We start from the raw sequence: 15556 nt of genomic DNA, 5'->3' as shown, positions 1-15556 counted from the left end.
CACTAAAAATACCCATCCACTCACTAAACTGATACATTATTAATCTTCTAACCCGTGGCTTCCAGATGGTATCCATATTGGCTACATAATTCTGCGCTATCATCATCTTCAAAACCACATTTATCATGAAGGTGAGCTCTATATAAATGTAGACCTGCGATAGTTACTCAACATTCATCCGCCCGCAACAGTATCTTTTGAACTATCTGGAAGATGTATCAGAAGCGCCAAAATTATCAGATCCTAGTTTTCAGCAGCTACTTGTCGATGTACAATCAGCAAAGGTGTGTCTACAAGCTATCAATTTCAGCTGGGAAGGGAAAAAGAATTGATCTTATGTCAAATCACTCTTCATACAATAGGGAGCAATCAAGATTGCTGCAGACGCATTCTATGACAGTTTGGAAAATATAGTCAATGAGCTCAAGACCAGTGTATGTCTTTCAGATTATCTTCAGATGGATTGACATATGGTGAATTGGGTAGCCAGAGTCAATACCTTTTCAAAAACCAGTCAGCAAAAGAGATGCTCCAGATTATTACGATGGTGGGTGATGTGATAACAGCTTGGGTATTGTCTGTCCTTGCTGAAGCATCTTCATAGTCATTCAGAGACCTATGGACCTATCCACCATTTTGCGTAATATCAAAGCGAGAAAGTACAAGAACAAAGCCGAGTTTGCTACAGATCTAGACCAGATCTGGAAAAACTGCTATGAATACAACAGTCAAGAGGTCAGTGGCGGATCCATCATATGGAGAGTTATGCTAGCTTACAAGTCTGCCGGAATCCTTGTTATGGCTACAGTCACATCCCCTTCGAACAGCAGCGCGTTTCATGAAGCAAAAAGCCGATCATCATTTAGAGTTCTTTGCCGACCGTGCCGAACGTACCCGACCAGTACAATCTATCCTCCCTTCGTTGGTCAGTACAGCGTCTTCTTCCGTTGGTCCATCCACATTGGGACGATCGGCTTCCGGAACTGGCGTTGACACTAGGTCGAGAGCTGAAAGAAAATCTGTGGACCAAGATGCTGCTGGAGAGAGCGATGATGCTCTTGGCGAAGGAGATGCAGAAGGAGAAGTTGACGGAGAGGTTTTAGAAGCTGAGAGAAGGAGCCAGGGTTTTCGTGATGGGGGTGCAGAAAATGGAGGTGAGAGGAGGGAGACACCCAGTAAGTGCTACAATTGACTTTTGAAAGACGGCTCATTTTTTGCAAGGTCGAGTGACGAAAGACAGTCGAGGACGCACCGCTAGCGTCGGATCATCGTCCCGTCAAGATACACGCGTGAACGGTACAAGACGATCTAGTGTAAGGTTGTCGAGGTTGTAATAAAAGCGTATGCTGACTATCTCATGACAGTCATCAGCCAAAAGACCTCCTCTGTATTTCAGTCTCGACAATGCTCCCGCTCTCTTCCGCACCCCCCACAGTATTCCTTCCTTTTCCTCCATTGCTTTGACCAACCCTGCGTTTACTCCTTTAAATAAGGGCAAAGCCCGTGAAACTCTATTGAGTTGTTCTCTTCCTTCATGGTATCCCGCTTCTGAGAAAGAGCTTGAAGAAAGTGATGATAGTTTGTTGGAAGGTCATTGGTGGGGCTCTTTAATGGGCCAAGAAGCACTTATTTCAGGACTTCCAGCAATACCTCTCATGGCAACTCCGGCAGTATCGAAACGAAAAAGACTCAAACGACCAGCGATGCCACCATTGCCCAATGGTTTTGTGAATGGCGTTGACGATACACATGATAGCGACTCACCAAGATCCAGCAGGGCGTATCATGTACCAGCAGACGTACCGCCAGACAAACCAATATCAGTCAAAAGGCTTGTCCGACGAACTGTCCAGAACTTGGATTCTGCTCGTCAATTAATGCATCGTATCACTGAATTTCAGCGGGTTGAAAATGAAGGTGGAGTCCTCCCTTCTAGGTCATTGTCGCTTCCACTTGCTGAAAGAGAAGCAGAGGAAAAGAGACGTATTGAAAGACAAGAAAATAGAGCGGTAGAGAGGCAAGCGGTCCGCGAACGACGGGAAAAGGGCCAGGAAGTAGGGCGGGAGGAAGCTGTACATGTCATGAGGCGCTGTGCTGTTGGAATGTTAGCACATGCTGGATTTGAGGGCGCGAACGAAACGGCATTGGACTTGTTCACAAGGATGGGAGTGAACCATATGAATGGTTTAGGAAAGACGTTCAGGTTATTGATCGATAGCTTTTCTCACAAGATAACACCTGAAGTATGTCTACGAATTTTCCGCTTGTCATCTTAAATTGATCAGTTGCGCATAGGAAATTATACTACATGCTTTACACGAGAATGGTCAGGTGAAACCAAGTGATTTAGAATCCCATCTTAAGGATGAAATTCAGCGAGAAGATGTCCGGATAGCGGAAATGCAAAGGAAAATGCGTCAGGTGTTTCATGAGATTGTAAGTAGCGTAACCAAACCTATTTGTTTGAGTGGGGCTGATGCAGATGTGTGAAGGCTACAGCACCTGTCATTGAGGATGAAATGATGTTTGCTGAGGATGGCGAAATGATGCTGGAGTGTGTTTCTTTATCTGTCAAGTTTTGTCTCGCTAAATGTGGTTTGCAGCGGCAACTTCGCGGATGAACTTGGAGAAGATTTCCTTGGTTTGCGAGAATTAGGCATAGATCGTGAACACGGATTATCTTCCCTAACAATTCCTCAATCGCTGTTTTATGGCAGAAAAAAACGCCTTGCAGAGTCCCGGGAAGGGTAAGCTATCTTCAAGAATTAGTATATACTAATCGCTGTCAGTGCTGGAAAACCCGACCTTCTTTACCCGCCCCCTCCACCATTTGTCTCTTTGGCCGCTTCAACGCTCAACATCCATATTCCAGCTCTCCTACACGCATTTTATGCCGCACGTATTGAGTCTGGCCTTCCCCTTGGCGACAATGATCCATTTGACCCATTACACACCCAAATAGGAAGCCTTGGACAAATCGTCGTTAAGAAAAAGAGCGTGGACGGCAAAGGCGAGCAAAAAGGAAAGAGCAAAAAACGAGAGAGGGAAAGGGAAGATGATGGTGAAAAGAAAAAGCCAATAAAAAAGTGAGTGCTTATTACATTGGTTTGCGTTGCAGATGCAATGAGCTGACATGTACATCTTGTCAGGCAAATTGGTGTAGGAAAAGGCAATTGGAGTAAGTCATAGATCAAATCGTTGATGATAACTTTTCTCATTTAAATCGACTACATAGCACGTCCGCCAAAGGATAAAGCTCAGCCCAAGCCGACAGAGATTGTGCCTCTAGAAGAGGGGGATGTGGCAGGGGAGGAAGATGCAGAAGGTGAAGAAGAATAGTTGCATGTAGCAGACGTTATAGTCAGCATCCAGCATCGCTGTTAATTTAGGGTGTCAGGCATTATGCACTTATCGTTGCATCTCAATTTATCGGTTTTGACCTGCAATTTAGAAATCTAATCTCATGAATCTTTATTTTACAACGCTAATTATTAATCTAGATGTTAAGTTGATGATCCGATGTTGATAACAATTTCTAAAACACTGAGCATCGTTTTTCAGCGAACAAAAATCTGTCGTCACTGAGAAACTAGTCCTGGGTTTGTGGATCCCTAGCGACCAAGTCAGCCAGTGATTCACACATTACAAGAACTATACCACCTCACATCGGAGCGCCGCTAAGCAGTTGAGACCACCAATTATCCTCTAGAGCAAAAGGTCCCTGACCGCCAAATGCTGTAGCACTCATGTCCAGCAACTGCGATTCAAAGCTTGTTATGTCTGTGAAAGAGTCAAACAACGCGGTTTGTGTCAGATGGGCGTCATTTTCCAAAGGCATTTGTTGCAATCTGGGTTGGGGTATAGGTAACTGAGATTGCGGTGCATGTACTTGCATGTTATGTTGACATGTTGAGTCACCTTGTGAATGCTGAGCGAACAGCCCCAAATCATTAATCAATGGAACAGCTGATCCTGGCTGAAGCATGGCATGAAGACCAAGGTTTGGTGTCGTTGAGGGAGAAAATTGAGTTGAAAAAGGTCGGTCTCCTCGACAAAAGGATGCAGAGGATGAAGAAGCTTCTTCGGAATACATTCCAAACCCTGCATTCTGTTGGTCTCGAGGCTGTGGTACTTGTCCTACACTGTAACTAGTTTGTTGACCCATGTTTTGTCGGTCTTCATAGTCAACAATACCCCTTTTCATCATTGAGAAAAATTGGTTCTGTCGCGCAGCTGAATTAAACTGTTGCTCTTCGTCGTGTGACCTTTTCTCAGAAGGCTTGACCGTATCCACATCTGGCATAGCATTCTCTCTAGACAATTCAATCAAGAAATCAGTGTACTTGCCGCTTTGCCTCATCGTTATCTCCAATTCCTTGCTGACCGCTATGCATCGCTCAATATCCATAAGAGACTTTTCCCGTTCAATTGCTGTCTGCTTGGTAGAATAGATGTGGATGAGAAGGATAATGGCTGAAATCCAGGATGGTAGCATGAATGCTACACTAATAGCTCGACCTGGCAAAGCACCCTCCTGCCTGCCGCGTTTCAGAGCGGCATCGCTTATGTTGCATATCGAGCGCGCAGCGTTGACGCACATGGCCAACGATGGCAGATCTGTGCTGTGCTGATTCCTAGGCGTTGGAATAAATGGTCGGTGAATAAGAATCTGGCAGTAATAATAATAGATATAAAGAACGGCTGATTGCTGGAATACACGGTAATCACTGCGTGTAGGATCCCAGCGTAGCTCCTGAGGAACGTTGTCGGCCCAGGAATTGAGTGCGGAATCGAGCTTCACCACAATAGCCCTCTGTGCTGCAATTTCTGGTCTCTGCTCGGTCATTTTGTTGATGGCATACACCTTCTGAAGAATGACTCCGATAATTTGATCTAGCTTCAGTGTTTGAATGAATGCTATCACCAAGGACACTTTTCCTTCTGGCTGCTTGAAGTCCTTTTCCGGGTTTCCAGTGTCCCAGTACTCGTCATCAACATCTATTGGATAGTCTGCATCAAAATCTGAGTCTTGAATGGCCACCGATCTGCCAATAGCAGCACAGTTGTATCGATCGATGTGATAGAGACACCAGAATGCTCGGTTGTAAAGCGCTCTTTCGGCCGGATCAGTGTGAAGGAGGGTCGCTCGAACATGTATACCAATTTCTTGGGCAGACCGTAAGCCAAAGCCAGAAAGAATCCACATAAGATGTTGTACGGCACTGCCTTGCAGAAATTCACACACAAGAACCTGTATCTGGAAATCGCACAAATTTGGTCCTTGCAAGATACTGCGACCCATACGTACAAGAGTCCGAAGGTATTTCCAGCCAGCAGAATATCGTAGACTTTCGTCTTGATCTTTAGCCAACCTCTCACCTCCTTCATTCATGGACCAGTAAACACTAGGATCGTTGATAAATCTTGAACCATTCGCAAAGACCATAAGACACACTTGCGAGAAGCTGTGGTTGTTTTTCCACATACCTGAATCATACTGTCGCTGAAAAACCCTACGATTGAGCAGGGGAAGGTGCAGGTTGACATGATCAAAGTACGCATCAATGAGTTGTTTATCAAGTCCTTCTTCTGGCCAGATTGAATAATCCAAAGGACGAATACCCTCGTTGGCAATAGCAATCTCCCATTCAGGAACTTGCCAAAATTGCTGCCTCTTGGACTTGTTGATCTCGTCGATGAAATTAGTATTATTACCACTTTGATGCTTGAGATCTTGAAACTGACGCATGAGATGCGCTCCCGAAGCTTTCCCATGGTATCTCCAATGACTATCTCGTATTTCCAATTGGCTCATTGACTCTACTATTGAGAGTTGCGTGGCAGCTTCATCTTCAACATCAGACTTATCACCATCTGGCGGCCTGTTTGGATCGTGATCATAAAATCTCAAGGGAGAGGTAGACAAATCCTGTATAGATGGAGATGACGTATTGGCTGCAGATGAGTTGCTGCAGGATGTCGAACGGGATAAATGAGGAGTGACACGCTCCGTTATGACTTGCATTGGCTTCAATGATGGATATGGAGGGATTTTGAGTGAGCAAAGTGTTTCGTGATAGACAGAGAGGTCGAAATCATCACGATCTGGCGTAGGGCCGACGTATTCGTTGAAGTCAACATGAGGATGGAGCTGCCCGATAGATTAAGACTGCCCTAGACCTTGAGGATGACATCCTTACCTGTTGCAGAATCCTTTCATATCTACCACATCGTTGTTCCAATGTTTCTACATAGCTAAGATGACAGACTGTTAGCATCGAGTCCGATTTGCTTGCACGATATCTACCCTTTCGGAGGTCCTCTGCGTTTCGCGGCTTCTACATATGTACACTCCAGTCCGTATTCCTCACAGTGCGCACATTCTAATCAGAACGATTTCATGAGCGAATCTACCTTGCAGACCAGGGAAATATAGTACCAACTCACTAGCATCAATGAGACTATTCTGAGGACCATCACACTTGATTTTCTTTCTACGACAGACATCACATGCACGCTATAACCATAAGCTTTTGTTCTCCCGCCTCTTGCAGATACCAGCTCACCAAGACTTTGCGCCTCTTGAGGTCTGACCCTGTTGTTGAAAGATGCCTGCTGCTACCTTTGTCTCTTCCATGTGTAGGATGATGCAGGTCGCTGACTTTTGTCTTTGGTTCAATTAAGATGTCTGACCCTTTCGTGTCCATTGCCGCCATCATTTTTACAGTCTACCAGGTAGACATGAATTGATGAAGTCTCACCAGCTTCTGTCGGAAGAAGAGTTGTAAAAATACCAGTAAATGCCAGTTGTTAATACGGAATCTCGGGGCCGAAAAAAACAAACAACCGATGGCCGTCGGTCTTCTTTCTTTCCTTGGCAAGGAAAGCTGAGTAAGGAGATGTCGAGTTATTCACAGAGATGTTGTTGGCGAAAACGTATTTAATCGTTATGTAGGCGGTATCTTCTCTTTGAAAATCGGCAAGAGGCAAAACGGGAAGAGAAAGATGGAAACATGTAAAATTACTTCACATGGATAAATATATTAAACCTACTGACATTTCAGTGAGTTAATTTTGTTTCCGACGGAATCAAAACTTTAGGTTGTAGTTGACCAAACAGGTATTTCTAGCAAATTTATCGTACCATTGTATTTCATAATTGCCGTATCGTTGATTACATTATACCAACAAGCCGTAGCCATTGGCTCTTTCACTCTGGAAGTCTGTTGGCAGGTTCTAACAGCGTCTCTCTCTCCTCTTCCATGTCATCGTCCAAACGTATCTGATATGCCTGCTTCTCAGACTTGACCATGATGCAAACAGCGGAATTGACCAAGGATATTCCGACCATGGATATCCACCATAGTTTACCGCCCATGATTTGACGATCCATCGACATCGCAAATAATGTAGAGACCAGGCTCGGACCAAGCACTCTTGCCATACACTAGATATATCAGCTTGGTTAGCATGGTGCTTGCGTCCAAACGTTTGACCCACCCCTGCAGCGGTACAAATGCCATTAATGGCCCCCAAAGCAGTCTTGTCCGGGCTGACATTATTTACCAGGACCATCATGAGGCTTCCGCTCAGTCCGACAAAGGTGGTAAACACCAAATACAGATTGACACAGATAGTGGTAGGCCAAGCTCTCGTCTCAGGATATACAACAAGGCGGTCAACATGCAGCCCATATTTTGTATCGGAAGGTAATGGTGATTCTGTGGCGGTTAAGACAAGACGCAACATGGGAAGAAAACACCACACAAATGGATACCCAGCTGAAAGAACTTGATATGCCCTAGTGACTCCCAGCCAATGTCGTATAGGGGTCAGTAGTAATATTTGACACATAACTGTCCAAATGCCATTTAAAGCCATGACCGTACCAATGGCCGCAGGCTGCAATCAGTTAGATGTGGTATACAAACTCAATTGTGCTCAATAATGAGTGAACTGACCGACATTGCTAATCCACTATAGCAATGGTGCAATGTCAACACGGTCAACATCTCTCCATCGTGCGCGCTGCCTTACTGATGTCTATCAAAGAAAAACAGCAACACCGCTGCATTCCAGGCACTTTGCATGAACCTAATGACTCTGTCCGTCAGCTGTCTCCTGATCACAAAACGCATCAGATAGTTCACGCATTCAGGAACACATTCCAGACCATTATCTTGACCTTCCTGAGTCTCATCAACTTCCATAAATCCCATTCGTTAGTGCTTCTCCCTTTGGAAAAATTCCTGTTCATCCTTCCTTTTGGCAAAAGTTCTTCTCTCACATCTTCTGAAGCCACCGATGTTTCCAAATCAGACTCCATAGATTCCAAAGATTCGTTCCTTCTGTGGGTATGTGTTCTGCTCAAGGGCGATACAAGAGCAGTTGAGAGGCGGGACAGTGTTGTATTTATGTGAAGAGGGAAACAAAAAACTGAGCGAGGGCTTTCAAACCCAGGAAGAGATTCTTTAAAGAACAGAACGGTGCAGCTGATACCTAGAACAGTAAGGCCAGCGCTAACAAGACATGCTATATTGTATCAGTATTAAGTCACGCTTCTACTAGACTTACGGAGTAGATACGGATGAATTTTGAACATTTCAAGAGATCCAAACCATTCTGGGAACCTTTCGTAAGGATGAGATAATACACCTCCCAAGGCGGTTCTGAAATAAAATAGTCAACTTGTATGCTTTGTCCGTATAGCAATTGAGGACACACCCGACCATGGACCCAACTGTCCATGTAAGACCATACATGGCAAAAGCTTCGGTTGAATTACTCTCGTCCGTGATATCTCCTATAGCCGCTTTGATCACCTAGAAGCCACATTAGCAAGATGATACAAAGAATGGTATCTAGTCTCACAGCGACATTGCCGTTGAGAGCACCACTCAAGGATCGAAACAGAATCATTGTCCATAATGACCTTGCAAGTCCACTGAGATTCGAATCACATCAATCAGAATAACTCTATTACCATTGCGAGATTCTTGCACCTACAAAAGAGATCCAGAGATGGCAACTCCTACAAGTCCGAAAAGCAAGACTGGTTTTCTCCCAATTTTACTACCACAAGAGAGACATGAGATACTGCACTCAGACCAGCCATGAAAACACACTCTGACAGCTTTGCCCAATGGTACACAGTAAAAAACTGGACAAAAGCGAAGACTGACTCCTATAACGACAATCTCGATTAACTCCGCTTGACCTAATTTGACAATCCCAATCTGGCACTTACCACCAAACCCGAATAGAATCCAATCCGATCATGGCTGTCCGTCACCTCCAGTTCCTCCACCATTTGATTAATAAATGGAAATATCACAGTGTACGAAACTAAACAGACGCTCAGTGGGTACTCTGTGCAAATGGTTCGAAAAGTGTGCATACTTGGCTCTGCTAGTCGGATAGCCATGAGAACGGTAATCTGAGCTACGGGAAGAGGAGTATTTCCAGCCTCAAGGCGCTCCCACATGATGTAAAGAGGAAGATTGTTTGATTCTCTTCACAAGAAAAGGAAATCAAAATCAGCAAAAGTGTATTTATATACTGCTGTACCCACTTGTCTAGCTGTCGCTCCAGCAACTTTCCTTGACAACACTCTTGACCTCTCAGACACTCGTGTCAGTTTATTCTCAATGTTCAAACTATGCGAACAGCATGTCAGCGAAAGGCACTTTTATTCTGTCTGCAATCAGCCTCGATCAAACACACACCGCTTGCTTTTCACCAACCAAGTCTATCAAGAAGAAAAGAACCAGTGAACGCCTATTCCCATTCCCATCTCAACTCTCTGCCTCTTCCATCTCCCCAGTCTATGGCGAATTCTGTAGTCACACAATATGCCAGCAGAACTCAAGGGACATTTGTCAAGTCGGCCAGACTTCTCCAAGTGGAGGTGGTCTGGCACCTCCATATATTACGTAATATTCTACTACCTGCCAAAGTGAGCGAATATGACGAGATACGTATTGATCAAGTCAATCTTTACTTGTCGTCTTGAGCTTTGCATGGCAGGGAGATGATATTGAAGGAGATAATGGGAAAGGTATAAGACCTTGAGTACGTCAGCGACTCTCCTGGAGCCGGACTATGGCGGACAGAGATCACTAGGAATAGTAGAAGAATGTTTCCTGGGCAACTTCTTGGTGCATGAAAAGCATTTCGCGGAGAGCTTGAGGTAGAGTCAAAGTGTAGGAAAAAGCATTAATGGGTTGTTTTTGAAGTTTTGTATTCAGTTGTTGACTTTTGAAAGAGATAATGTTGTTTTGAAAAATAAATGTTTCAGTTGTCTGATACTTCGTATTGAATAACGTTTTTTCTTCACGTGGGAGACCATTATTAATAATATACTTAATTGTGAATTAACATTTCTAATTTCATCTTCTTTTATTCCATCTCTTTACTCTTTACTCAATCTTTACATGGCTGGTTTTACGCTGCAAACATGGACAGAGCACTATCACCCAACTCTTGCTCACAAGAGAAACCCATGTCTGTGATTTTTGTAGAGCCATTTGTTATCGACGCTATCTATTGCGGAGAACCTCGTACAGAGCCATCTCACGTCCAGTCAACCCCTAAAAGGGGCTCGTTTTCCTCATTCGCTCATACCAACATCCAGCAGTACACTGCAACACAAATGGACAAGAAGGACAGCGAACCACAACTTATCGAGAGCAACTCTGCCGATACGAAAAAGCCAGTGCCATTAGACATTTTTCGCCGCAAGAGAGATACAAAAACGCTTCAACCTGAGGAGTGTGTCGATGTTAGACATTGTGGCCAAGAGATCCAAGAGTCCCCCGTAGAGCCTGAAGAGAGCAGTATGTGGGGCAATTGGTCATATACTATGTCTCCAGTTTCCCTTCTCACCCATCTTACTGAAGAATTCATGATTGATGATCAGAGTTCAAGTCCTATTCGGCCAAAGCAGTCTTGGCCAAGTCAAACGCTACCAACCAAAGCCATACGTGCCTCTTCGTCGTCATCTGCTGCAGCAAGGAGCGCTCGACATGTTAGTGGTACCCGGTCAGCCAATGCTTCCCGTTCATCTTCGCCCATCAAACAGCCATCGAGTATCGTTGGGCCAGGGCCAGACGTGGGTTCATCGATTCACAAAACAAGATCAAAATCTTTTGGAGAAGTGATGAAGGAGAGATATAGTTCAGATCAAATTAACGGCAAGATAGGAAAGGCGGACAGTTTGGAACCAGTCACAGATGTGTATCTTCATGTTATAGAGGAGGAACCATCGCCAAAGAACATCTTTGGAAAACCAAAATCTGCTTCCACTCCCGTGCAACCTTTACCTACACCGATACAACTCAGTCTGCAACGGCAACCGCGTGTGAAGAGAACTGTTCATCACTCAACTAAAAGCGGTGGTAATGATGTTGAAGAATCTGAGATTGACGGTTCAGATTTTGATAGCGAAGAAGAATGGAAATGGGATAGAGTTTTGGCAGAGCTAGATTCAGACAGTGTGCGACGAAGTGATTCCAACAACGAAGCGATCCAAGAAGACTAGTGTGTGAGAATCATTATAATACTATGCCATAACTCTGGATCCAGTATCTTGAATTCTAGCATGCAGCGCTAAGCAGATGACACTGTTTAAAGCTGTTGTACACAACGTTTTCCATTTCGCAAGTATATCATTATAACGACAGACAGTCTATTAATGAATATTGCTTGTAGTTGTTTAATATTGTATTTTTATCAGTTATTGATATTTACTCGTACTCTACATCTTGGCAGGGCAAATTTTAAGCGGTTTTGTTGCCAAGAACTCCGGCAAGCATCTCCTCTATTCTTAACTGACTTTCTCTAATCATCTCTACCTCCTTCTTCAACTGTTCAACATCACCTTCTTGTCCAATTATAGCCTTTTCTACCACCCTCACTTCTTTTAGAGAAGTGGCCTCGCTATCACTGACTGTCGCAAGTTCAGAAGAATACGATGGTCTTCCGAAGAGTTTGGCGAGAGGAGAATCAAAATTCTTTCTCTTGATCCTCTTCTTTGATTTTGATTTGGCAGGTATAGAAGGAGGGGTGAGGGCATCATCTTCCTCTGTAAGAGAGGTAAAACCGGAAGTTTTGGGCGTCTGTAAACCACCGCTTTCTGCTCTAAATGAAGGTGAAGGGGGCCCTAGCTCGAAGACAGAAGCAATGAGAAGTTCTGAGCCGCCTCCTAGCCACGCACTATGACATCGCAACATGAGCAAAGTGTGTGAATGAATTATGATAAACAACAAAACATACTCAAAGAGACCGGAGCGCTGTACATCTGCAATCTTGTTCATTGTAGGAGTCCGAAGACTAAGTGCTCTCTGAATGGAGTGGTATCGATACCTTTCATATGCTGAGATTGCAATGAGAACTGGAAAGCTCTACCTCTTCTGTCAATTCTGATTTCGGTTATTTCGCAAAAAAAAAAAAATCACGGTCAGTCGGATAGCAAAGACATTGATCCTGTGAAAAGTTCTGGGCGAGGCATACCATCCAAGAGGAACAAGGATGATAAAGGCAATAATATTTATAGGAGGAAGATATGAAAAAAGTGCATCGCTCTTGACACCCTCAACTGTCTTGACGACTCGTTGAAAGAGGTGCTTAATGGACATTAGTGAATGGGATGTTTGTACAGTACATATTCCTCACCTCTTGCTGTGCATTTTGATTGATGGCGGCAAATTTGTTTGAAAGGATAGCAATAAGCATTGTGATAAGAAGCACGTTACAAAGGGCGCTTATGAAGAAATTAGTTCAGTGATCTTGCTTCTCTACAGTCATCTATCTCACGCATATGAAATAAGAACAATTGGTCCAAAAATGGGATGAAACGATTCGCTTGCAGAGAAGCCTATTGATAAAATCAGTGACAATGATATAAATCGTAAAATCTTACGTACCAAGATAAGAAGAACCAAACTTTCCACAACAAAGATCAATAAGTAACCAACCCCAATTGTAAGACAATCCTTACCCAGATTTGACTATATAAACAATCAGTCCAGTTTCACAACCTATCTCAATTAACTTACGCCATCAACCACACAATCTGTTTGACCGTCCAGGTTGATTTGCCTAGAGTCCAGAGAGAGAAACAAATACCGGTAAAAGCAAGGACTATACCAATGCCCATCAGCTGCACAATAGGACGAAAAGCGTCGTGAACATACTAGTGACGAGCATAAATCGGATAAAACTAGACACCATGCCTCGTAGCTGACCTTCAAATTTCAGCACAATTTTGACGGGGGTTCATCCTAGATACTCACCGCAAGAATGACAACATTCTCTTTCACGATGAAAAACACCAACCTTGGAAAAATGATACAAGCCGCGCAGGCCAAGATATCGAAAGCCAAGTCAGATGTATTGGCTGAATGTGAAACCAGAGCAAACACTCTAAGAACAAAGTACAAGAGGAAAATTGACATCTAAACATTTTTGTCAATACGCGTGGTAGGCTAGTAGAACTGTTCACAATACTGACATAACCCATGTCAAATGCATTCCAAGCCTATCGATCGTCAGCATTCAAGGCAACCGGTCGATTATCCACATACATTTGCGACATAGACTGATGGAATGAATCAGCTTTCAGAAAGTACTGAACGTCTCTCACTTACCAGTCCATCCATGTTCTTTAGATGTTGCAAATTCGTCAAGGACAAAGCCAAAAGAGAACACTATGTATATGATCTCTACAGTGGTAACACGATGTAGGTCTCTCCCTATAGACGGAATGGTCAAATATAATCCTACAAGTAGTTGGCGAAAACCTACAAGTCAAAGTAGACACAAACAAAATCAAAAGAATCACAAAACTGGCAAATTCCATATTCTTCCGCCATTTAGGCACTTTGAGACGACTATGATCTAACCAACCCGACTCGTATGGATTATAGACATAGACTTCTTGCAATCTGTCATCATTGACGTGACGATGGGAATGCAAGGCCGTGTAGTCAGACGGGCCGCTGGTATTGTGAGAAAGGTGTCTACGGCGGCGAGTCTGCTCAGAAATGTATGAATCAGAAATGATAGAGCGAGTAGAGATGGGCGTATAGATGAGTCGGCCCGAATAGATGAGGTTTATGAGATGTTGTATAAGCGGAAGGGAAAGTAAATTCTTGGAATTAGAGACTATTGCCAACTATGCACCATGTCAACGTTTACGCATCGTACATCTGTAAAGACTTGCCTCGAGAGCGCTACTTGTCATTTCTTCTATATCTTTTCTGTCGTCGCCCAAACTCTTCCAAACTTTCTCTGGGGCACCCTCAAAAGCACAATGACCATGTACAAGCTCGCTAACGAGGGCCGCCTCATCCTGCGTGTTGGGATATGCACGTAAAACTTTGACTTGACGGTGTTAGCTGTAGAACCCTAGCGACAGCAACGATTGCCTACTCGCCAACAATTCGCAAAAAGATGCCCGCGTTGTCTGAACAGGAGCCGAACTCAAATCTCCTGTTGAAAGAGTTATGAATTGTATTCTGTTGGAACATGAATTGAAAGATGAGTACATAGCAGACTTTATCGCATTGTCTATGCGTTTGCTACACACCTATTCGCCATGAGAGCATACAGTACGTCGCCTAAGGAAGGGCCTTGTTGAAAAGTTGGATGAGCCCTCCCAATACCCAGCTCCACACCGTCAGAGGGCATTCCCATACTTGTCAACAAGCTGCCTGCTCCTGCTTCGTCTGTCTTTGGCACATAGCGCTGCACAATTGGTCTGACGAGTGAATAGTTTATAGGTGGCGAGTTGAGCTGGTCCCAATCCAACGCTGTGTCAATGGATTGGGTTACGACCGTATGCAATTCGTGAACAAGTGAAAAAACAGCACTGTGAGGAGTCTGGGCAGTAGCAGAGAAGCAAAGATCAGTCTCTGAAAAAGCCATAACGTGAAATAAATAAAGTAAAAGAAAACGAACTATTACATTTCAAAAATAAATATATCCAGCAGTTGACGGGATAAATGTTGGGGCCCCGCACTCTTTTCTAAATATTACTTTTGGTATACAAATGATTCATCTAATCCAATATCTAATTGCGAATAGATAAATCACAGCAATAGTTACATGCAATTCAGTATGAAAATCTTGCATACATGCTTCGCTCTATGCATGGCGTGTAAAAGCATCATGATTGGGGTTTCTCGGATTCCACAACACTTTTTCGTTTGTAACTCCGTCCTAGAAAAGAGCGAATAGCTTTCCTGACCATTGGCTGGTACAGTCCAAGACAAGTTCATGGGCCGTATATTGATACTTGTTCAGGGCTATTCTTTGCTCACTTAAGTGGTCGATAATCACCACACTACGATAGATGACCAGCGTTGGACAAGGCTATGCGTCTACAATCTGCCGACTAGGATGTACTTCGTTGCGTTTGTTGGCGAAGCATGCTACAGGAGAAGTTTGAAGCCATTGCAGCGCTCGAAATACAGTGAAATGGGTTGGATTGTAAACCTCGAATAGGATTAGTTATCCTGTTTTTTTTATTTCTATTTAAACAATTGAAATGTGTAAA

At 43.8% G+C, this 15556-nt stretch overlaps 5 protein-coding genes across 5 annotated transcripts; 2 read left to right on the top strand and 3 right to left on the bottom strand.

Annotated features, from left to right (window-relative positions):
- Positions 1-125: 125 nt before the first annotated feature.
- On the top strand, positions 126-3339 carry L203_101949 (uncharacterized protein; the record flags this gene model as incomplete). Its single annotated transcript, XM_066211380.1, has 14 exons — positions 126-131; positions 192-284; positions 363-434; positions 487-547; positions 605-735; positions 809-1175; positions 1222-1313; positions 1365-2243; positions 2296-2436; positions 2493-2554; positions 2604-2747; positions 2790-3086; positions 3150-3178; positions 3236-3339. 14 exons carry the CDS (start codon positions 126-128, stop codon positions 3337-3339), a joined length of 2478 nt encoding a protein of 825 aa, XP_066067477.1.
- Positions 3340-3589: 250 nt separating this feature from the next.
- L203_101948 (uncharacterized protein) lies at positions 3590-6719 on the bottom strand (the record flags this gene model as incomplete). The annotated part of the gene is made up of 6 exons (XM_066211379.1): positions 3590-3611; positions 3666-6151; positions 6201-6255; positions 6308-6383; positions 6448-6517; positions 6567-6719. The coding sequence occupies 6 exons, from the start codon at positions 6717-6719 to the stop codon at positions 3590-3592; spliced, it is 2862 nt and encodes a 953-aa protein (XP_066067476.1).
- A 491-nt stretch (positions 6720-7210) lies between these two features.
- L203_101947 (uncharacterized protein) lies at positions 7211-9925 on the bottom strand (the record flags this gene model as incomplete). Its single annotated transcript, XM_066211378.1, has 16 exons — positions 7211-7447; positions 7501-7902; positions 7962-7977; positions 8038-8094; positions 8151-8532; positions 8575-8669; positions 8725-8822; positions 8872-8944; positions 9007-9072; positions 9126-9184; positions 9248-9345; positions 9400-9512; positions 9572-9579; positions 9629-9656; positions 9726-9731; positions 9849-9925. The coding sequence occupies 16 exons, from the start codon at positions 9923-9925 to the stop codon at positions 7211-7213; spliced, it is 1815 nt and encodes a 604-aa protein (XP_066067475.1).
- Positions 9926-10456: 531 nt separating this feature from the next.
- On the top strand, positions 10457-11539 carry L203_101946 (uncharacterized protein; the record flags this gene model as incomplete). The annotated part of the gene is made up of 1 exon (XM_066211377.1): positions 10457-11539. One exon carries the CDS (start codon positions 10457-10459, stop codon positions 11537-11539), a length of 1083 nt encoding a protein of 360 aa, XP_066067474.1.
- Positions 11540-11777: 238 nt separating this feature from the next.
- L203_101945 (uncharacterized protein) lies at positions 11778-14925 on the bottom strand (the record flags this gene model as incomplete). Its single annotated transcript, XM_066211376.1, has 17 exons — positions 11778-12213; positions 12274-12401; positions 12456-12623; positions 12673-12760; positions 12814-12874; positions 12924-12942; positions 12998-13007; positions 13056-13140; positions 13194-13239; positions 13293-13454; positions 13511-13537; positions 13584-13597; positions 13647-13751; positions 13804-14173; positions 14222-14382; positions 14431-14516; positions 14588-14925. The coding sequence occupies 17 exons, from the start codon at positions 14923-14925 to the stop codon at positions 11778-11780; spliced, it is 2304 nt and encodes a 767-aa protein (XP_066067473.1).
- Positions 14926-15556: the final 631 nt, after the last annotated feature.

The sequence above is a fragment of the Cryptococcus depauperatus genome, chromosome 2, assembly GCF_001720195.1.
Source record: "Cryptococcus depauperatus CBS 7841 chromosome 2, complete sequence".
NCBI classification, from domain to species: Eukaryota; Fungi; Basidiomycota; class Tremellomycetes; order Tremellales; family Cryptococcaceae; genus Cryptococcus; species Cryptococcus depauperatus.
Note: the sequence above shows the minus strand (reverse complement) of the source record. Positions and strands in the feature narration are given on the sequence as shown.